Source organism: Eutrigla gurnardus, assembly GCF_963514095.1.
Source record: "Eutrigla gurnardus genome assembly, chromosome: 4".
Classification (NCBI taxonomy): Eukaryota; Metazoa; Chordata; class Actinopteri; order Perciformes; family Triglidae; genus Eutrigla; species Eutrigla gurnardus.
The window spans coordinates 15711467-15734381 of NC_139918.1; the positions used below are offsets into that span (position 1 = coordinate 15711467).

At 42.1% G+C, this 22915-nt stretch overlaps 1 protein-coding gene across 11 annotated transcripts in view; it reads right to left on the reverse strand.

Annotated features, from left to right (window-relative positions):
* Window positions 1-18618: 18618 nt before the first annotated feature.
* adgrl2b.1 (adhesion G protein-coupled receptor L2b, tandem duplicate 1) overlaps window positions 18619-22915 on the reverse strand; it is a 100024-nt gene continuing 95727 nt past the window's right edge. For 6 of the 11 annotated variants that reach the window (XM_084008252.1, XM_084008250.1, XM_084008251.1 and 3 more), the window contains one exon: window positions 18619-20627. In XM_084008252.1, the coding sequence (XP_083864378.1) occupies window positions 19765-20627 (863 nt within the window). In that variant the 3' untranslated portion in view covers window positions 18619-19764. Of the gene's footprint in view, window positions 20628-21248; window positions 21303-22915 lie in introns of all 11 variants that reach the window. The other 5 variants (XM_084008254.1, XM_084008248.1, XM_084008255.1 and 2 more) reach the window with 4 other exon arrangements.

Genomic DNA, 22915 nt, shown 5'->3' on the forward strand with positions numbered 1-22915 from the left:
TTAATAGACCATTCCCAGTGTCACTATGTGGTAACCGAAGGCTTCAAAGAGCCAACAATTTGCTATGAAATTAAACCAGGGATCAGTCTGGCCCACAAGTATATATTCAGCACCGCAATGTGAAATGTTATGATGCCAACATTTTAAATATCCACAACAGAGACCCCTAAACAATATTATTCTCGTGAAGATATTAGTCCACCGAGAGAATCAAGAAAGAGTTATGTTAATTCGTACGGTATATAAATCTGGATGCTGCTTTCCTGAGCATGTGGCGTGGACTGGAGCGTGCTACATCATCCGTTTTGCTTCCTCTTTTTTGGCTCAAGCCCTCTAATAGGCTGTTTCAAGTCCATATTTTGTAAACATGGCAGGAATTATGCCACCTAACCTTGCAAGTAAAACGATTCTGTTTGTAAAGGCTGTTTGGTATTCCAGTCATTCCCAACTGAACCATCTGGTGGCGGTCTTTGCACTCTCCCGGCGGAACATTACTCTTAGTGATCTTGTTGTCCTATCAACTTGCTACCTCATTAAAATGAGTGATGATAATAAATCCCACAGACCACGTGCAGTGAAATCATATTGATCTGCAAACATGCGCATGCTTATCCCGACATTAAATATGCATACATGTCAATCCACAAAAAGAAATACTCCCTGCAGAAGCAGTATGAGCCACTCTTAGCATTAAAATATTTCACTTCAAATCCCTTTTCACAGCCCAGCACCTTTGTAGGTGCTCAGTACATCCACACTATGGACGCATACTGAAAGCTAGGTTTTTCAGAATACAGACCAGAGAGGAATGTTTAATCAGCCAAGGTCACTGAATGTTGCCATGCACCGTTGTTGAGGGGAGGCTGTGGGAGAATAGAGGGACCATCTCTCATCTGTATTCTCTTCAGATGGCTTGCGTTAGTAGGATCATGCAGATACGGGATTTTTCTCTGAGAATTAAAACCCAGATGTCATGCTAACAGACACACACTTCCTCACCACAGTAAAATATTATTTATGGCTCTGCAGTCAGCATAACTAATGCCCCACACTAAGCAATCACTCACGGCGAACAAAGCAAAAATAGTCTTCAATCTGAGCTTTTTTGGCAAAGATCCATTTCGGCCCATGTACCAGAATTTAGATGCCCCACTCAAACTCTCTCTCTCTCTTGCTCTTTCTCTCACGCACACACACACACACACACACACACACACACACACACACACACACACACACACACACACACACACACACACACACACACACACACACACACACACACACACACACACACACACACACAATTATTTCACAGAAAGCAAAAATATGTGTAGTTTCCTTGATTTTAATCTCAGTGTGGCCTCTGCTATTTCTGGATTTTTGGTGTGAATGTCAAAAACACTGAGTAAAGGGACTTTTACTGCACGCTGCGTGAGTACAGGAGGTCGAATAAATCCTTTAAAGATCGCACTACACTGAATGTGGAATGCACAGAGGACACATTGCATTTGAATATTTCACATGTTAGCCGTGAAAGGGTCGGAATAGTAAATGCAGTTAATTAATAAATTCATACCAAGGTGAAAAATGAACATCCCACATTCACACCATACAGTATATATGAAATACCAAATTGCCTTTTTCACTATACAGCAACACACACACACACCCACACACACCCACACATCGAGATTACAGGCCACGTATCACATGCTTCTCTCACAGAGACATTTTTAATGCATTTCTCTTCATTTAATGTAGTTATGATGAATTCATGTGTGCAGAGCATCACTGTATCTGCAGATAAATTTGACAATGTGACATGTTCATACATTTTGTTGTGTGGCAGAAATCCCAGATCCATCCTGAAGTGGCAATTGACTGAGCTGGAGATACGAAGCTGCCGAGAGTCTTTTACATAGAGAAGAGCGGCTTTGATGTCCCCCGATGAATTGTGCAGCAATAACTGTGTCTCAACAGATGAGATAACATCAAAACATCACAGGTACAAGCAATGAAACAATATGACAACTGCGTTTCATGCGATATTTGATTATGCTAATGCACCAAACAAATAAGGCTATAAGGCATGCATATAGACACCAAAAGAGCAGTTTTAATATGTCTGTTCTTTTGCTTTGGGACTGCAGAAGCTACAATAACTATTCTTGTGGTTTCTGCCTCACAAAAGACAACTAATATCCCGACTTTGTACCTGATGATATCCCCACTGCTTTTAAAACCCCAGACGGGATCGTACAAGCTGTAGTGTGAACTATTCTGCCCTACAAGCGCAGCAGTGAAGTTGAGGGAAAAAAGGGGTTTAGTGCTTTAAGGCTTAACTGCTAACATAGAAAGGTTGAAATGCATTTACTGTATAGCTTTACTTAAAAAATATAGAACCATAATATATCATCCACATTTAAGCTATCATTATATTTATTAAATACAGACAGTGTATTCCTTTAGCTTTCTTGTCTAGCTTGTTTAAGAAAATAACATTTATTTTCATTATTTACTGTTCATAGCTGATATGAATTAAATATATCATCGATTTCCAACTCGGCGGTCTATCACAGTGCTGACACATAGAGACAGACAACCCTTCAGGCTCACATTCACACCTGCAGGCAATATACAACAGTGAACATACAATATTAATAGGAACAATATGCATATGTTATGATATTTAACTTTTTATGCTACACATGGTCAGGGTTATCATCATTTAAACAAAGTGAAAACTTTTTTTCATAAATGTTTTAAAACTTATTATGAAATAAGTTATTGTTACTTATTATTAAATGGAAATATTAAAATACCTGATGAGTGTGGTTAAACTGAATACATTGATATTGTCGAGATGTATAATGTGAACGAAAGTTTCCGACACTGAGCATCTTGACTGCATACTAATTGGAGAGAACATTATGACATTTTTTTGGTTTATGTTGTTAACGTGCACAGTACTTTCATCTAAAAGGGTTTAAAGGGCGTTTTAATTTACCTCGTGTTTAAGAGAATGTTGACTATGTGGACACTATTTTGCTTTTGAAGGGCAGTGGAGATGTGCCAGTATGTTGGATTATAATACTAATGCAAAAGAGAGGCTCTTTATTAGTAAAGCGTGTCCTTACATTCTTTGGCAACTACTTCTTTAGGGAACCTGCGAGTGAAACCTTTTTGAGCCTGTGCCCACATTACTGCATTCTCTCTCCTGTCATTATAATGCCACACAACGGAAAAGCACACCGAGCCTGTGCCAGCCACCTATACTTAGAGCGGAAGACATTAAATGGAGACATACCTGAAGTGACACAAACTTGGCAGGCCTGAAATAGTTTCCAGATAGTTAATTAACCTTAGTGACTGGTACAGCAGCCGTGCCCGGCTGGTTAGTTGCAACCTGCGCCGGGATAAATACAACCAGTCATGTTGACATGTCACAGTACATACATGTCATGCGTGCACTGCCAGCCTTAACACTTTGTTTAGAGCTGAGTTCATGGGACATTTTCGTCAAGGAGGGGAAAACTGTGCACGGTCGGGATGTTATGCAAACAGAAGTCTCACTGCCCCTAATTAACTCAAATACTTTGTTAAATGGTATTTATGTAGACAGATGATACATTTTTGCTCATTTTTGGATAATCAGGCGAATGTATGTTATCCAAACCTAAAGGGGCAGTACACCCCAATGACAAAAAACAAACACATAGTGGCATCCAGTCACGGAGTTAGTGTTGATCTTACTTTGCCAGGTTGTGAGATTACAGCATATATATCAGTACAATGGAGTAGAAGCAAATGTGTTCTAAGTGCAAACAGCATTGAAAAATTACATTCAAAATATTAAAAAGCAGCATGTCTCTTTCCAGAAATAGTGTCCCAATACTACCACTAAAAATATTTTTTCAATCGATTTATAATAACTCTTGTATATTATATTTACTTTCTAAGATAGTGGGCTGAATATATTCAGACTCTGGACTGTTTGTCACTATTTGGCTATTTTCTGATATTTTATAGACCAAATGATTGCGAATAGAACTGGCACATTAATTGTGAACGTAAATAATTGTAGACCGCAGTCTTGTTGAGATGACTGGAAAGTGAGTGAATACATTATATTGCGTAACTCTGGAGAGCAGGTTTTAGCAGATAGGTAGTGAAAACCACCCTGACGTTTGAAGCATTACAGCGGTTTGCTGCATGAAGTCCAGATGTCACTCTGCTGTGATTTTATGGGGAGAAAATGTCAAGCTCGGAGGTGGCAGCCCAAAGTAACCATTAAGTCCACAGCGCGACACAGACATTTATGTGGATCTCGCTTACGGTTTGGAACACGTCCACGTTTCTCACAACCGTCACACACGTAGCTACATTTCGACAAGATAAAAGACACGTCTTTGAATCTAAATGTCTCCATGAGCGAGCCTGAGAATGAAACATCTGGTGGGTAACACCTAGCAGCTCCTGGGGAAAGAAAAAAGTCATCGCATGCGTCGAGAGAGGCTGCATGTGTCAGAAGAATCTATATAAAGTTGGTTGAATGAAACCCAGATCTGAAATGAGGGAATGATGACACTAGCGCGGCTGCGATTACACAAATAAATAGAAAACAGGTGGAGTCGGCATGCACCCACAAGAGACACTCAATTTGACTGGTGCTAATTTTTTGCAGGCTGTTTCCCAACCAATGTTTTGTGAGGAGAATTCTGCTTTTTTTGGTTGTGCACAAAGAATTCACATATGCTTTTTTAGCCGCAGAGCCTCCATGTAGCTTTTCCACTGAATGCGTCACTCATATTTCTCAGTTCAAACACTGGATCGGCCCCTGAGAGCCGAGGACGGTTATATCAGCGGAAAGTTCGGAACATGATTCTCTTCAATCCTTTAAATAGATGCTTAAAGACTTTTGTCCAGAAAAACCAAATGACAGCAATACTTTGCAGCAATTTGTTCAGCAAACCTAGTCGGTTTGAAAAGGTATATTAGCATGATGTCGATGCCAACAACGTTCATGGCTGACACGCTGGCTATCCCGACGTCTTTGCTATTTTAGCTCCACCAACGTCATACCCCCGCGTCCACTGTTGACGTGTCGCTGTCAAATTGCACCCTGGTATTTTGTTTGAGCAGCGCTGAGGTGATTTAACAAACCCTAACAGAGGAGGACATGCGGTTTGTATTCTCATGGCCGTCTCAGCTTAAATGTCTCCAGATTCTTTATGGAGGGGATTGGAGGGGGTGATTTGCTGACGTTATTTACACGGAGAAGGTTTCGCAGCCTCCCTGTTGGCCAGAACATCAGGATTTTGGAATTTTTTGGCAGTGACCTACATCTGGATTTCTGCAATAGATGGTGCCCCACCCCCTGTCAGCCTCTCACAGAGCCACAAGCCCGGATTCTCCGAGTTACACCCGCGAGGCACGCCGTCGTGAATGTAACCCTCCGATGTTTCCTGTCACACCATCAGAGCAGCGTCCACTCAAGTCCTAAAACAACACTTCCTCAGGGGATCTCCGTTACAAATGTGAAGCGAAAGTGAAAAAGAGACAGGCCTGTGTCTTCATGCTGCATGTGGAACAGTATGTGGAGCAACCCAATCTGGTTTTCATCCTCAGTGCCCCACCCTGGCTGAAACACAATGGATTGGGAGCAGGCCTGTGACTTTTAACTCACTCTGCAGATTCTACGCTCTGCCGCCAGTCTGGCCAATCTGCAGCCCAGAAAATTCCCTTGATGTGTCGGCCAAAGCAGCTTTGAATCCAATCATAAGGCCATAGGTTCCCTTGTAATAGTACATCCATGTTCTTTCACTTAGACACAGGGGAATTGCGTTTATGGTCAGCAATGTGGAAAAGACAGATTGATTTTTAGCCATGAATCTCAGCTCCCAAAGTGATGTATGCAAGACACAGATAGTTGGGTAAACGTCCTCAATGGTTAATCACTGAACTCTCCTGTGTCCTCTGGCTTGAAAACAGTTAAAATCTCTTTGTCTTGGTCATTTTCCTTCTCCATAATTTCAAAATCAATCAAATAAACTGATACCGGCCATTGTGTGTAATCAAATCTATATTTGTCTTTGTTACCTCCAGTCTGTTATTTAAGCACAGTTTTGGAAAATAGAACAAGAATGGACACTTTAATTAAAGAAAGCTGGAATGAATGAGTGACTATGTCAGTCTTTGAAAGCCCAGTTGTTCCTCCGTCAAACTTTGAACTGCTGCTCAACAGACATCCGTGTCTCTGCAGTGGGTTTTGAATGATTTTCTTGTTGTAGCCACCGTACAAACAAAGGCACCCCTGTAGATTTATGTCTCATCCCTCTCTCTCATATTGGACTCTGAGGGCTTTAAGGCTGTAATTAAATTCCAATCCCCACTCTCACTTCTCCACCGACTGTCCCCGTCTCTGTGGGAGGTTGAGAAGCTGGGTTTACCGCCTGTTGTGGTTTGTTTGAAAGATCCAGACTTCTCTCGAAACCCCAGCCATTACGATAGAATTCACACATGTGGTGCAGGGAGAGAAAGAAAGGGCCTGAGCTCATGCAGACGCAGGACTGGTGTGACATCCGGTCTCCTCCAGCAGTTGAGACATGTTTTACCCACATCGCCATCGCTCCCTGTGAACTGCGGGATTTGAGCGTTCTCACGTCAAAGTCAAGGATTGCCCTTCCAACATGCCGCTATTTCATGCATATGATAGTGCTTTTGGGGGTGTTAAGATGCCCTTATGAATAACTCCATCATTGTACCTATCAAAGCTTTTCCTTCACCACACGGCCACCCACTGCCAAAGCACAGATTGCTAGCATCGGCCCATAGCAGGGCCAACAAACTGGAATCAGCTGCAGCAGCAGGCTGTCAGTTGGGACTCCTGACAGCGATATGAGGGGCTAGACTGAGCAAGTCCAGTCCGGCGGGGACCAGCCAGCGGGAGAGGAAGGATGAGTTCTGCACCACTGATCCAGAGTGACAGTGATGGACAGATTCAGAGAGGAGAGCTGATGGCCAAGGTTTTTCTCCGGTCTGGACAGTGTTTGAAAAGATGGACATGACGGTCGCAAGGCTTCAAAGTCCAACAGGCCATGTGTGCCTGAGCGTGTGTGTGTGTTTGGTGGGCACATGTGTATGAGTGCCTGTTCCAGAGTGTTGGTCTATGTCAAACGGTCAAGCAGAGCAATAAATGTGAAAAGTGACACTGAAATCTGAAATCAAAAACTTGTTTGTGTTCAATTGTATGTCAGTTTTAGACAGAGAGGTGTGTTTAGCTTTGCAGTGTAAAAACACTGCAGGGTTGCAACATATTTACATAATCTACCCACTGATTATTAGTTCAATTAATCGACTGGGTCTATAAAAATAGGGGAAATGCACATCACAAATTGAGGAAACCTCAAAAAATGTGCTTCACCCTTCAGACGTCACTGAAGGTGTTCAGTTGACATGAAACAAAGAAATCCTCAATCCAAGATTGCTTTTTCATTTTGATCAACCAAAAGGTTTCAACCCTAAAATTCGCATTAAATGTTTTTTTTTCTGGTGTAGCTACTGGAGCTGCAATTAGCGTATAAGTACCAGTAACAAAGGGACATGTTTGCTTTTTATAGTGTTGGGAATCAGCTCTGTCTTGTTAAAAACCTGAAATATTTGTCACAAAAATGCGCTCGTGCTTCATGGAGCGTCAGGGTTCCCTCTGACAAGTAATTACGTCAAGAACAAACGTTCCCACAGGCAGCAATTAATGCTGAACTCATAACACACAACGACGCCCAGGGGCCTGGATGTAATATCAACTCTGGCGCCCCTTGTTGTGCAGTTTAGCCCGTTGTCTTCTGTCATGACTCACACAGTTTTCCTTATCACGCTGCGTGCATGTTTCTGTCACTCGCTCAGTCTTGAATTCTATGAACCGAGACAGATTATATGTGCTCTCACACCCAAGGACAAGTAATGAGAACTCATTTTTTCAGAAATATAGGGCCCACATTATCGAATTGTACAACTCCCGGATGCAGCCTGCCCATATATCCTCTTTATGATGAAATGAATCATTTTTGACTATGACTTCTCCTTCAGGATTTGCTGCTCCTCCAGGAAATATATGTCCAGTACAGCAAGGACGGATGGCTCCACCACCCCCATCCCCCCCCAACCACGAATATAAACTTAAATCCTGTCCTCCCCATTTCTCCTGACTGTCTTCAAGGTCTCCACTATATCTCACACACCCCACTTCATTTGAATTATTTGTATTACAATTCAACCGTGGTCAGGAGATGCTTTGGATATCAATAGGCGATAGGCTCGGTCAGAGAAACGACAGTGAATGACCAGCGCATCTGCCCGCCGTGGAAGATTGACACGCAGCATTTGGAGTCTGCGGTTGGAGGGGCTGCTTCCTCTTTTGCGTGAGGTTGTCACAGACAGCTCTGGGTTTGGGCTTTAGGGGCTTTGTGAGGTTGTTAAAAATGTTCCTGTTCACTTTTCCAGCTGCAGCCTTTTAACGGTGCATTAAACTACAGTTAGCCTACCCCCGAAGAAAGTCACCAGGGAAAACAAGACATGCAGTTTAAAAATCAAGGGAGGGTCAAGAACAATCCTTTTGGGCTATTCAATCTTTCTTTTTTTCTTTTTTTTGGTGGCTGTGCAAAGAGAAAAGACAGATATAAGCTACTGTTAAGGCCGTCCTAGATAGGAAAGCTTATTTCAAAACCCCAGAGAAAGTACCCTCTGAAAAATAAACAGTCAAACACTTTAACAATCTCAAATATCAAACATTTATCAGCATTTAAAAGTGTATTGTGTATTATTATGTCTACATTTATTATATACATAAATAAACACTTAGGTCTGCTAACAAAATTATAGTGTTTTAATCCATGAATTAATTAAAAGTAAAGTGTTCACCGGGCATCTTTTGATATAACAAAAAAAAACCAGGCCTCTTCATTAAAAAGATTATACTAATAATTAGAACACTTTAAATGTTGAACAATTACAGTCTTACACCCTTAAATTAACAGCGTAAGCTGACATGTTTGGATGTCATGCTAGCTGCTTGACACATCTCTTCTTCCGTGACCTCCGCAGCCAATCACGCTTGGCCTAGGCTATGACGCTGATGAACATGACTCGCCAGCATGGCCGCTCCACGATCATGTCAACAGTTTGCAGAGATAGCTTTGAATGCGCCACTAAGCCTATTCATTTAATGAATTTAATTAGCTTAGCTTAACTGATTTCATGGAGTGTAACAGGCTTCCAGTCGTGCTGTCGTTAATTTAATTTTGGAGGCTACTACAAACATTTGCACGCTGACGGACTTATGGACACCGCTTCCACGCATCAGTTAGTCTGCTTTAAAAAAGCAAAAAGTGGTTGGTTTAACGGTTTAAATATGTGTTTTGTAAAATCACACATTTATGCCCAACTATTTTAGTGCTCGATAATTCCCTCAAAATGCGTAACATAATATGCCAACCAACATTCCCATCCATACAGAGCATCAAAGACTCCATTCTTACTCCGTTTTGCACATTATATTCCCGTTTCCTTCCTGTACCGGGCAGCAAGCCTTATTTTTGATTTGAAACTGTTAAGAGGTTAATTTCTTCTTACACCTCAGAGAAAACAGCTCGCACTCAAAGCCAGACGCTATTTATCTTCTTTTTTATGTGCAGCCCATTCAACCCAAACATAAACAAGCCAAGATGCATATTCCCAGACCTTTATTGATGTAAAAGGGCAAAGTGATAAAGGAAGGAGCAGAGGGCTGCCGACATGGGTCGTGACTGCAGTGGGTGGGCTTTTCCTTTATACATCCTTTGTGCATCTCCAGGCGGTCACTGAACTCCTCCTGCTTCGTGTTTGTTTTCACGTCAGCCAACAACAGCGAACACAACAGCCATGCACGCTTGATCGCTCACAGGACTACTACACAGTTAGCTTCAATCCCAGCGTCGCATGTGCACGTGTTGTATATAAACCGCCGTTGTTAAACACATCTGTTCGGGTGTTTGTCGGTGTAACAGGCTGCAGGATGAAATCTCAGTTTCTCTCAGTCACTCTCAGTGTTTTTTATTTTTGTATTTATTTAAACCAAGGTCTGCAGTTGATTAAGTCGCTAAACCGGTCGGTCTGCTCCGATGTCTAACCGAACATTTTGGCCTTGGCTGTGACCAAAGCAGGAACAAGTGTTGCGCTGTGCACTCCATAAAGTGAAATGTGAAAGACATATGGAGGTGTGGGGTGAAAACGTGGCGATTTCTAGTGCTCCCTGAAGCTTAGACCGTCTGATCTCTTACTGCACAGAGAACACGGGGCTGCAGCTACAGGAGTGACTTTCCACAAAAAGGGGATTTTCTGCGGCCAACCTCTGAATGGTTTTTCTTCCCTGTACTTCAAAAACCAAGAACTCTATCTGAACAACAGAAGCAGATATTTGCACTTGCATGTATTATTTATTTTTGCATCATTACAATTCTTACATTTTAAAATGTCTCCTATCCAGGCGAGACTGTGTGAGCATGCTGGCTTTTTTCCAGCACTCTGATTTATATGTATGCAGTCATTCACAACCAGGAAAAACTAGGAAGCAGTTGGAGGAAGGATCAAGAGGGTCCAACTGTGGAGCTCTGTGTGTGTGGGGATCCCAGGTCTACGAGCCAAATGAGGTGCTTTCTTTCATTAGCTTGTTCTCCTTGTTGGGTAAGAAAACAAGCTGGACTATGTTTGGGGTTATAGCATGCTCAATTCCTTAAAACACAACCTGGTGGTGACCTGATCATGTAGGTGATATTAGTTGGAGAAGCTAACATTTAGGTCATTTAAAAATATGCAACTCAACTGCATATCACTGTTCAGAGGAAAACATTTAACCAATATATTTATGACTAACCACTCAGACATTATTTATTACACTATTCAGCCTTATATTTAGTTGAAAGCTCCACCTCAACAGAGTTGAGTAAATGTAAGTACATTGTGCTGATAATGCACAAAGTACAACATTTGAATGCAGCGGTATTACGTTTTTCCATTAATAATACTGCAGTTATTAAAGTAGAGCATTCATTTAATTAGAGGAGGTATTTTGTTTATGGTAACGTTATTAGATACTATGAAGAAGTATCAATACAGTCTTACTTATGGTCACACCGGTGAAATACACTCTGGTTTTACTTCCTGTAGGCATTCCTCTCATACCGAATCCAGCAGAGAGAAGAAGAATCCGGTTGTAAAGTGAACTGCAGTGAGTGAGCACAATGAGCACCATTGCACCAAATTACACAAAGCGCTCCCTCGGGTGCCCAGCAATACATCAGCCAAGTGAGAAGTGGATTAGATGAATGGTTCTTGAGATATGTGAAGGACACACAGAGAGAAAGTCCTCACTTTATAGTAAGGTGTTAGCTGTATAAAACCACAGAAAAAAAGCAAATAACCTCTGGAATAAAGCTGAAAACACAAACCTCTCTTGTGTTGGAAGTGTCAGTGTCAAAAATAAAAAAGCTTGCCAGGAACCGTGTAAATAGTGCAATCATAAATATACAAAGCTTCATATCAGCCTCGAATAACCAAAAGATAAAATGTTGGATGAATTGCAATGCACAAAGATTGCACAACAACAAAGTACACAAATTGCCAAGATGTGCAGGTCCTCCGTAATAACCAACGCTGACTCAATCCAACTCACGTCCAGCAGATATTTCTTAAATTAAATGAGTCAATTATATGAGTGAGTGTACGGAATTCTTCATCCGTTTTTCACCTGAAAATTACTAGTTTGGTAAGATTAGCTTCACATTTTTTCAAAAAGTCCGACAAATACTGACAAAGAGCAGCCCAAATGTACCAGTCCAACTTAATCATAGGTGGCCCACCTGGGTGGAAACCATCATTCCACACAAATCACTCTTTAACATTTCAGATTCAGAGCATTTCATATCAGCATTATGACTCTTTTCACTCCTTGCTAATGTTAAAACATGATTAGCTACCAACTTGTTTTTCTAAAAGCCCAAACATAAAATTATATCATATAATACTTGATAATTTCACTCTTTATAAGGTTCATTTCACTCACAGCTGCTCTTTACCACAGATGAGACTGTATCTCTCTTGGATAAAGGATTTAATTCAACGGGGGGAAAAAGTAGCCAACTTGCTTTTAGACTTTTGTAGCAGAAAAGCAAGTGACAGATCTCACTTCTGGAGTTCCCGCTCTGTTCCCACTGGCTCACAGATCTGGGGCCCCCCGACGTTAAGGTCCGGTCCCCCGTTGGACCCTTCTGGAAAGATGCCTTCAGGGCACACTAGGAAGTTGGAACAGCTGAGGAGCTTCTTTCTGAAATTTGATCTCCACCTCTGTAAAAGTGAGATTTTCTCTACCAGAAGCATCACAGTGAAGAACATTCAGTGTAGTTATAAGTCAGAATGAGATATTCTTTTTATTGTTTAGATAGCAAAAATCTTTCCCAAACAAATGTCACAATGAATCATTTTAGTTGTTTTGTTCTAGTTTTCTTTTGCTTTCGTACATTTGTGGGTGGTTTGGAGCACACGTGTCCGTGTTAACCCCTGAACCAAATATTTTGATGAAATATGAACCCCTTGTTGATGTAGTCCATAAAGGTCATTTAGAGACTACAAGAAAGCAATAATAAAACATGTCACTATGTATAGCAGCTGAGTTCATGACAGTTAAAGTAAGCTAATTTGACCTTTTTCTTTTTTTAACCCGTCACTTTGATTTTTCTAACCAACGGCCCACGCTTTGGGCATTTTTTGGAATGCAATTTCGAGCATGACATTGATTATCTTAGCTTCATAATTATCTCCACATGCTACTGTAACTGTACCACTGTATTTCACGTCGAAACGAGGCTCGGTACTTCCTTGGTGAGTGATCATATCAACTCTAAGTAAATTAGCTGTGAATAACAGCCTTTTAAATAAAGTATTACTCAAAGACGCCCTGCAGTTTAACGCTATACGTTCTCGCCATGATCCAACAGTGAAGCCGGCGGCAACACAAAGAGCAGAAAAATCCACAGCCAGACAAAAATAAAATGCATAACAGAATGTTATACATTTATTTTCTGAGGCAGTATTTTACAAATAGATTGCAGTCGGCAGTCAGTGCCTCGATTTCGATGTTTTGTCTCTTTTCTGTCCCTTTTTTGTGATAAATTGGGAATACAAAATGGGTACAGATGTGTTTGTATAATGGTAGTTTTTCTGTGTAAATAATGGCTATACAGTTTCAGAGATATATGAAAACCATCTGTGAGAATGAGCTATAATTTTCACTCTGAAACGCCACTGAATAATACATTTACACTCTATACTATACGTTCAGGCCCGGAAAAGATCAATCTCTTTCATTATTTAGTAAGTATTTAATATCTTTGCAAGATTTCTTCTTTCTTTTTGCCCAAGCTGTCTCTTTGAATTGACGTATCAAAAGACACTTTGAAGTAAGACATACAGAAAAATAAACGACCATATTTTATGTTCAAACGTGTTTTTTGAAGTCACGTCAGTTTTGCTTTACTGAAATTCATTCTCACATTTACTCTTTTCTCTCCCGGTCCTGCATCTTTAAAATTAAAATCACTATGTTTTGTCTTAAATGGCCCACAAAAAAAAAAATGGCGGTATCAATTGCTCAAATGAGGGGAAATTCCTCTCGTGAGCTTTTGACTAATAGCGGCCGTGTGTTATGTTTGTGTCCCGGGGGAAGGCATTGCTATTATTTTAACAGAGACAACCCAACAAAAACGCGGGCCTCTGTTGAGTGTTCACTGTATAATGGGTGTGACAGGCTACCTTAGCCCAATTCTGAGGTCACTGCTGGTGTTTCCGACGAGGTATGACAGTTTTACAACATGCAGGGGCTCAGCCGGGGATCGTTCCTGACATCTCAGACTGCTGCTGCTCTCCGTCTGTCTCACGATTTCTCCCCTTCTCTTTCTCTCACTTTCTCCTCTTCGGCCTCTCTATCTGAAACACTCGCTTTTTTCCCCCTCTCTCTTTCGTTTCCTCAGACACACACACACACGCACACAGGCAAGAAATTATATCAAGCCTTTCTCAGCCGGACTCAAAGAGGACTCTTGAGCATATTTTAAGCCTAAAGTCTTAATCTCTCATAATAGGCTTCTTTGTGCGAGACGAGGAGGAGGCCTACATTTCCTTTTAAACAGGCCTCTGTTGGTGTTGGAGGGGACTAGTTGTGGTGATATCCTAACAAGCATTAAAACAACAAACTACAAATGCCATGAGGAAAAAATAAATTAAAACAAAATTTCAGAACACTTAAAATGCAATAATTGCAATGGGAGATTACGCAACAGAAGCACAAATGCTAATTCAGCGCAGCGGGATTTTCAGGGCAACATTGTGTGGTTGATATACCGGTACGGGAAGCTTTTCCTCCACACACACACACACACTTATGCATTTACCATATAACACAGTCTATAAGTGTCATATCCGTTATGCACCACAGCTGTAAAAATGTAAGGGAGCCGGATTTTGGTGCGTTTTGCCGTTTTTCTGCAGGCAGGAATTCTGTGCGTTTGCTGGACTTCGAAGCGCAGACAGGGGAGCGGAGCGAGACGAGGCGGCGCTGCGTTGTTCGGCGGGACGGTGGCAGCGGAGTAGGAGCGATTCAGATGTTCTTTATCTTCCTGCTGCAGAGTGAAATGTAGAGGAATGTAAGCTGTACATTTAAAGAGGCCCTGAGGAAATATAATACTCCTCTGCATTGTGGCTGTGCTAATGTAATTATGCATAGTTCCTGCCATAGCTAAAGAAAAGATTGCTATCCAGGAATATAAACATTGTCTGCAAGAACGCCTTTTGCTTTTTTATATTAACTAGTGCGGCACCCGTTCCAAACACCCGTTCCAAACGCTCGGCCCATAGTGTTGCTGCCTGCAGACAAACATCTCGCAGTTTTTTTAATGTGTCCTCTGTCCAATCTGTGCAAAAATTCCACAAAGCCTCCACTGGGTTCCCACCAGCACCCACCAAGAGGTAGTTCTCCAGATATGAAAGGACTGAGAGACGTTCTTGGCTTCATAGTTATTAATAGAATATGATATATAATATTATTAGGTTATTGTGTCTTTTCTTTAAAGCAAGATGTGGAGTGCTGACTCTGTAAACATAATATTCATTTCAGTTCTGAGCAAAGTTTAGGATAATTCATGAAGGAAAAAATATGTATACCTCAAGTACATAGTCTACACACACACGCACGCACATACACACTTTGGCCCGGGCTCTGTGATCTGATTTTGAATGCAGTATCTTGTTTGATGTCTTTTTGATGATGGACATGAAATAATGTCCAAATCACCAGAGGCTGGAACATCAAACAGATTCAAATGAAAACACGGTAATGTCTTCTCGGACTGAACCTTATTGCGCCTTCATTTGCCACTGCCCCCATGGAAGCTGGGCTTTCGTCTACGCACAGAGACAAGATGAGTTGATAAATGAGGCACTTTCATCTCTAACAAACTTGGACAACTTTTTCCGTGCGCTGCAGAAAACGCTGCATGGCTAATACGCTGCATCATAATATAATCAGATTATTATTATTATCAAGGATTGGTGATGTCAGCGACGCGGTGGAAAGTAAGGTGGCTGGGAGTATCTTTTGAAGAGGGGAAATCAGCGCATAGCAGGATAGGGAGACCCGATGACATGCTGATCTGGGTATCAAGAAGGCGGTAACCTCCGGTTTAGAAACGCCAATGCCCAAGAAGGGGGGCGACTCCTCTGGTAGCAGAAAGAAGTCTGATTGTATAGAAGTCTACGAGAAAATGACCCTACTTCTCCTCACTTTATTTATTAGTCAATTGTAACATCTTGTTTCACAATTGTGTTTCTTCTGGCTGCAGAAAACCAAGAAGCGAACAGCCAAAATCCAAGATGGCGATGGCCAAAGTGCTCATCTTGAGGTTTCAAAGCTGTGGTCCACAACCTAATAGTTGGCATCAGTAACTAAGTCCACTTCTTATATACAGTCTAGGGTGTCGAGCACCCCTCCCGTCTCAGGGCGCTCTTGTAGTTCACCAATGGAGGGCCCATTTACTAATCCTGAGTCGTCACCACAGCAACCCGGTTTGAATCTGACCCGCGGCCCTTAGCTGCATGTCTTCCCCCTTCTCTCTCTCTCTACTCCTTTCCTGTTAAAAAAAAAAAGATCACTCCTTTATTGGGGAGAGGACATGATCACCTATATATTGTTCAATTTCAGAATCCAATGTTCTTTAAGATAATAGGGTGGGAGAGCTAATACGGTGCACAGGTGACTTAGTGATAATGAACCAATATATATGCATCATGCAAAACCGATCCTTATGCTTCACAATGGGAGCTCAGCACATCCACTCATCACATTTTTGTCTGTTATGATAACGCACACGTGACATCACGCATGCCCCCCGAAGGGATATTCTCACGTGAAGCCGACTGCGAGCCTCCATGTCCATTCCTCAGTGTTTATAATATAGAAGCTTTCGCAGACAATGCCTGGCCCATTCCCGGCGAAGCGTAAGCGGGTCATCGACTTTGCATTAAATTTGATTTATATCTGAACAGAAGCCAAGTTTCCGTATAATTTACGGACGGTTTGGTGTCTCCGTGGGCTTTCTCTGGACGGCTCTGTGTAAACTGAGAGACTGATGTTCAAACAACAAGCCAGACAGCCATAGTGGATTCGGAGCTTTGCCTTGGCCCCCGCATCAAGTCTCCTGACAGCAAACTGGCACCCGGCTCCGACTAATAAAGTGCACCACCCAGATCCTCCGGCGGCTGCTGTATGCTGTATGTCTGCGGAGTGTGTGTGTGGTCAGTCGGAGCGGGACACTAAGTCACGGATGGAAGACGTATTGAGCACTAAATCTGCTAAATCTGTGATGTGAGTCTCATCCACTCCGTGTCCTCTTTCGGATGATGTGCTCACAGGCCAGCACATGGAATGATTTAGACACCGATCAGAAATGATTACGGTACACCTTGTTAAACTTGCATAATTATGTCATAGTGTGTTCTTACAGTGGCAGTTAAAGGACGAGGCGGGCCATATTCTATATGCAAGTTATTGTCGACCAATACTTGCAAAGGCCTCAAAACATTCAACCGTCATCGCTTTTCAAACATTAATGGTTGATAGGTTTTATTAATTAAGTATTGTCATAATTAATAACAGATTTATCTTTGAACTCAATATTTGACATGTTGTATTTTAATGGCACTTTATCACATACAGTCAGATCCCAAAACACATAGGCTACCAAATGGGGGGAAACTGACTTCCTTATTCATAGGAATTCATTGTATTTATTCTATTCATTTGTTTGACATAACTGTTGGATATAATATCCGTAACAGTGAGAAATCTGCTAACAGTCTATTAAGACTAAATCTAACATTTTAAATCCTGATACTGATATCGATGCTGACACAGAGCACCGATCCATACCAGTGTTTAATTGATTAATAAGCCATGCGCCTCACTGTGCCGGAATGCAATGAAAAACAAAACATAACGAATTAAATACAGATATAAATGTACTTAAATGGTATCTAGATACCAGATCTTCCCATTGTCCCTGAAGCCTGATCCAGAGTCAGTATCAGTAGAGGTGCATCTTAAAAAACCTGTGTTTGGATGTCACGAGGTCATTGGTAAACTGAAGAGAATATCTTATTAAGTTAAAATCTCAATGAAAATAAAGAAACACTCAGTATCAAATGTTGTGTGTTTAAGTACACGGAAAACTGTATGGAAACGGCGATTAAATAGATTTGACCTATTTTTAGTTGATGCGCGAACATTGAACTCACGTGAGCGACCAGCTGTTTCCTCGCGGACACTTCCGGTGATGCTCGTCTTCGTCGGGGGACTTCACGAAACATGGCCGCCGCTAACTGACGCCGGAGAACCATTGCAACGTCCCCAACTGAAACCAACTCCTCAACACGTGTCTCTGTAGATATCAACGTAGATGTTCCTGTTCTTCTACTGTTTACCGGCGGATTACAGCCACGCATAGCCTACAGCGCCCTCTTCTGGCCAAACTATCCCGTGACCGAGTTTATTCGCTCGTGATGGAAATTTGCTTAATTTTTTTGTATACTTTACTGGTTTAAAATGACAGTTGAACGGGAAATGACTTCATGGCAATGAAAGTGGGAACTTCTATTTATTTAGATTTCATTTTATCCTACTGTTAATCCTCACTAGCGCGCCAAATATGTATGAATCCGCAGCTGAAAATAGTCCCAGATAAAAACGCTTACTATTACTGTTACTGAGTAACTTTTGCCACTAAAGATTACAAACAGTGCCCTGCTCTTGATTTTTTATTTATTATTTATTTTTGCTTTAAAAAAAGTTCATTGTATATTGGTGGTTTTGCAGCTAAAAGGTCCCAGATATGTTTTTGTTTTTATCTTTTCATGGGATTTGTTTACAATAACAAAATTATAAAATATCTCACATGCATGGATCATAGCATATGTAATGCATATTAAAAAAATAAGCAGCCAGACATCTGAGAACAAGAAAAAATTTCACATTTATTTGATATCAAACAGGAGTTTAATTAAATATCAGCTGATGATGGGCTCTTACAAAAGAAATAAAATGAATCTAATCAGTGCTGCAACAACTTTTCACACTTTCCAACCATGTTCTTTTTTTCTGCTTTTTTTTCTGAATAGTTCAGTTAATAAATTAATTAGTGTCAAAGGATGAAATATGTCCGCAAAAGCTGCAATACCGCATTGACGTCAACATAAGTCTTTAAACCTGACAATTTGTTTCAAGTAAAATAAATTAGACAAGTTTCCAATTCACTCCAAATCTGTGCATGGCCCGGTGTTAACAAATATACTACTGGCAAAAACTCATCATTCATGAAAGCAAAAGCACTTCACAAGCAGAGACGTGAGCATGATTTCATATGGACTGATATCTCTCGAAACTTTTTTTTTTTTTTCATATTCAAACATAATACGAGTCAAGTGTGAGAGGAAAAAGCACATTTCCACCATTTTGATTAACCTTGTCTGAAGAATCTTATTAACATCGAAAGGGCATAACTATTGAATGGTTGCCGTTTCTATTTTTTTCTTCTTTTTTTTTGTTTTACTTTTTACACTAGTGGTACAGCAAAATATATTTTCTTTAGCTGTTACTTTGACAACAGTTAAATGTGCAATAGAGAAAATATAAGGCCTGAGTCTGAATTAGTGGTTTCTTAACATTACAGTCCTGACTGTGCAGTGGAGCCACACCAGTTCTAGTTCTGTACTTCATGACTAAAAAGACCCTGGTTCTGCAAAGTCCCCCAGTAATTTGTCAGGAGTTTCAAAGTTCTTTGCTTGGAGTATTTTTTTTTATCCCTTATTCTTCAACAGTACAGTACAACAGAAATGCCAGACTTCTCTCTGACACGGCGGCCTGTGTGTTATTCTCTGCACCTCTTTGGTCCAACAGCAGAGCTTTCACGGTCCACATTTGTCTGGCCTGGGATGGACGTGTTTTGTGTGTTAATGGGATCTGTGTGCAAAAGTAATTTCTTCATTCCTTTTCCCACCCAACAACATTTCACTTCCTGTCCTAACAGGAAGGGCATGTGGAGTGAGGAGCCAGACTTGCTGGCTCTCTTGACATCAACCGAAAGCAGCCATCTGTTAAAACCTGTGCAAACAAAGAGGGCCGGCTCAGAGGCTGGTAATGAGCTGCATTTGTCCGTCGCTGGGCGCCTCTCCTTCCTGCACGCAGTCTTCATTGTTGGGTGAGATGATGCATCCGTCGCTGGTGCCTCGGTTTATGTGGTAGTAGGACAGGGGCTGCGGAGCATCACCCAGTTCGGGCATGCTTTTATGATACGCGTCCTCGCTCTCGCTTCTGGGCGAGGAGGAGAGCTCCTCCTCCTCCTCCGGGGGGTACGGCGAAGCTGAGGGCGAGGGTGAGTCTCTCAAGTTTGGCATGCTTGTGTAAAGGGAGTCTCTATTGTTGTTGGGTGAATGGGAGCCCATGTCCTCCACTGCAGTTACAGTGTCAGGGCCGTGGCCGCCCTGCCCCTCCAGACGCCTGGGGGCCTTCTGGGCGCTGTAGAGCAGGGAGTGAGTCCTCTGGGGCAGGAGGGGGGCCTCCAGCGCCTCCTTGTGGTGGGGGTGCAGGAGCAGCTCCAGGGTGGTGTGGCCTCCTCTTCCACTTCCTCTCTGGGGGGATGAGGCCTCGGCGTGATCTGCCACGATGGCGTCATCCTCGCTGCCGCTCCCACCCCCACCCCGGTCCACTGTCACTCTGGTCTGCGGCGGCATGGCTCTGTCCGGCTCCCTCGGTGCGTCGCGGCCTTTGGGGGCCCCGCGGGGCCTTAGGTTGTTGTGGACTATCTCAGATATGATCATCTTCTCAAAGGCGGCATCATCCAGGTGGAGGCCCCCCAGGTCACCCGGGGCTCTAACGCCCACGGTCTCATAGTCGTCGTCTCGCAGGGAGTAGCTGTTGTTGAAATTGCCATTGAGGGGGAGGGTGTCCATGGCACTGATGTCCCTGCTGTTGCTCAGAGACTGCTGTCCTGCAAGAAAAGGCAAAATGAACGCGTGAGGTATGATTTTTGTTTGTTTGCTGCCTTTTGTGTAGAACAAAACAAGTGTCCACTACACCATCTACATACAACTGGATACTGCTCAGGACACTTCACTCTTGTGCTCTTTGATCTCTGGGTTAATTTTAATTTGATGCAAATACAAGAAGTTTTAAAATTCAAAGGAGAACCCAATCAGCTCTCCACCATGTCCATCCTCATTATGGCTGAATATCGTTAAAGCCAATCTAAGAGATTATCCTGAACAATATTGGGAGAAATGAGAACAAAAGATGACTTAAAACTTAAAAAAGAAAAACAATATATGGCACAGCAAAACACGCTATAAAGTAGCTGATGACCAGGTAACAACACAGCAGCATACAAAAAGCAAGAGGATAGGATGAGAGTAAAGGAAAAGAAATTAAACAAGCAGATGAGGAAGAGTCGTGACATTAACAATGAACAAAACATTCCACCTGTTCAAAAGAAGGCAAGACAAAAGAGTAATGTCGAACACAGATGGCCAGCCACCTCTCTGCACTGGGGCCCCCACAAGCACAGCAACAACCCCCACACACCACGACAGACAGGCACGGTGCAATGACTCACTTTGCCAACACTCACATCAAGTGTGTCTGCTCAGGCTATCTGGCCTAAGAACAGCTGATGTGCAAAAAAAGTAAAACAGATGCTTTTTTTCAATTGCAGCAGAAACAACAAAACTCACTAAAATAAGACCAAAGTGGAAAGCTTCAACATCCAGCCTGGATTCAGTCCATCCCACTCGTTGTGTCCTTGCCTTCATGATTACTCACTATAATTTAGCCCATGTGATGCGTTGCTCAAATTGTGGTAGGTTTTCGCTGTTTGACAGCAAAATTATGTGGTTAACAGTTTGAGAGAGCTGAAGGACAAATCAAGGACAACTGAATCCTGGACTCAGCAGGTGAAAGGGTTCAGCAGCAAGCACAGTCGCTTTTTTTGTTTTTTATTACAAAAAGTCTACAGTAAAATAATATTTTTTTCCCGAGAGCCGCTTTGATTTCCCTTCTTGAAATGTACATCAATTTTATGTGAACAAAACACACACAAAGACACACAGACACACTCACACGCACGCACACACACACACACACACACACACACACACACACACACACACACACACACAGACATACGCACACACACACACACACACAGCGGTGTACGTGCTCAGCCCAAGTAGCAGGATGACAGTAAAGCGGGGCTAGGTTGATTTGATATGAGGATTTTTAGACGCTGGGTACAATGTGAGCCTGTAAGTGAAAGGCTGACATTTTACAGAGTGAGGGGAGGTCATCACAGGAAGGAGAAAAAAAACAAAAAAACAAACACGAGGATTCGGCAGTCTTCGGTTTCAAATGAATGTGTCAGAAAAGGCATGATAGCAGCTGAGGGAGAAATGCTCTAAAACAACATCAAAGGCATTTCTCAAAAGAGTGAAAAGAGCAAAAAGAGCAAAAGGGCAAAACAGGCGGGGGGGAAGATTATTACAAACGCCTCTCTGAATAGACGCTGCTTCCACATTTGCATTTGTTTATGCGCAGGCTGTGGTTTTATTGCAGACAGGTAGTGTCTACCGGGAGAGGGGGGGAAATGATGTGTACAGAATTCAACTGGACACGGCGACAGCTGCACTCTGGGAAGCGTTCCAGCAGAGATTCTTCCAAGATGTTCTCCTTACCGATTTTACTGCATCGGTCGAACATCTGCAGAGTATTACTTAGTATTAATACACTTATAACAGAAGACACGCTCATCCTTTTCCAGGAGCTAAACGTAATGACTATAGCAGGCAAACATTTTTTTTTTTTTTCCAGAAAAAGCTTATGTTAAAGTTGACAGTCTCTCGGCGCGTATTTCATACTTGGTTGGTGATCTTCACACCAGGTTTTGACATTTGTGTGTCACGCTGCTGCCTGCTCTCCTCAAAGTAGTTTCCACATGTTTAAATCCCCCCCCCCCTCCTCCCCCCCGTTTGTCACTGCTTCCTGTTGCTCCTGTGTATGAATTCAGCTTAGCAGCGCCTCAAGGGGAGAAATGTTCCTAAAGGTAAAGGAGGTGTTTATTTATGATGACATTCAAAATTACGGCGCTAATTAAATATCGCCACTTTTATCTGCCTCCGGTGCTCCAATGTTAACATGTAATTACTACAATGATTAAGCAGGTAAACATTTTAGGGTAATAAAGCACAAGCTGTCTGAACACACACTGACTTTTGCATCGGAGCTACT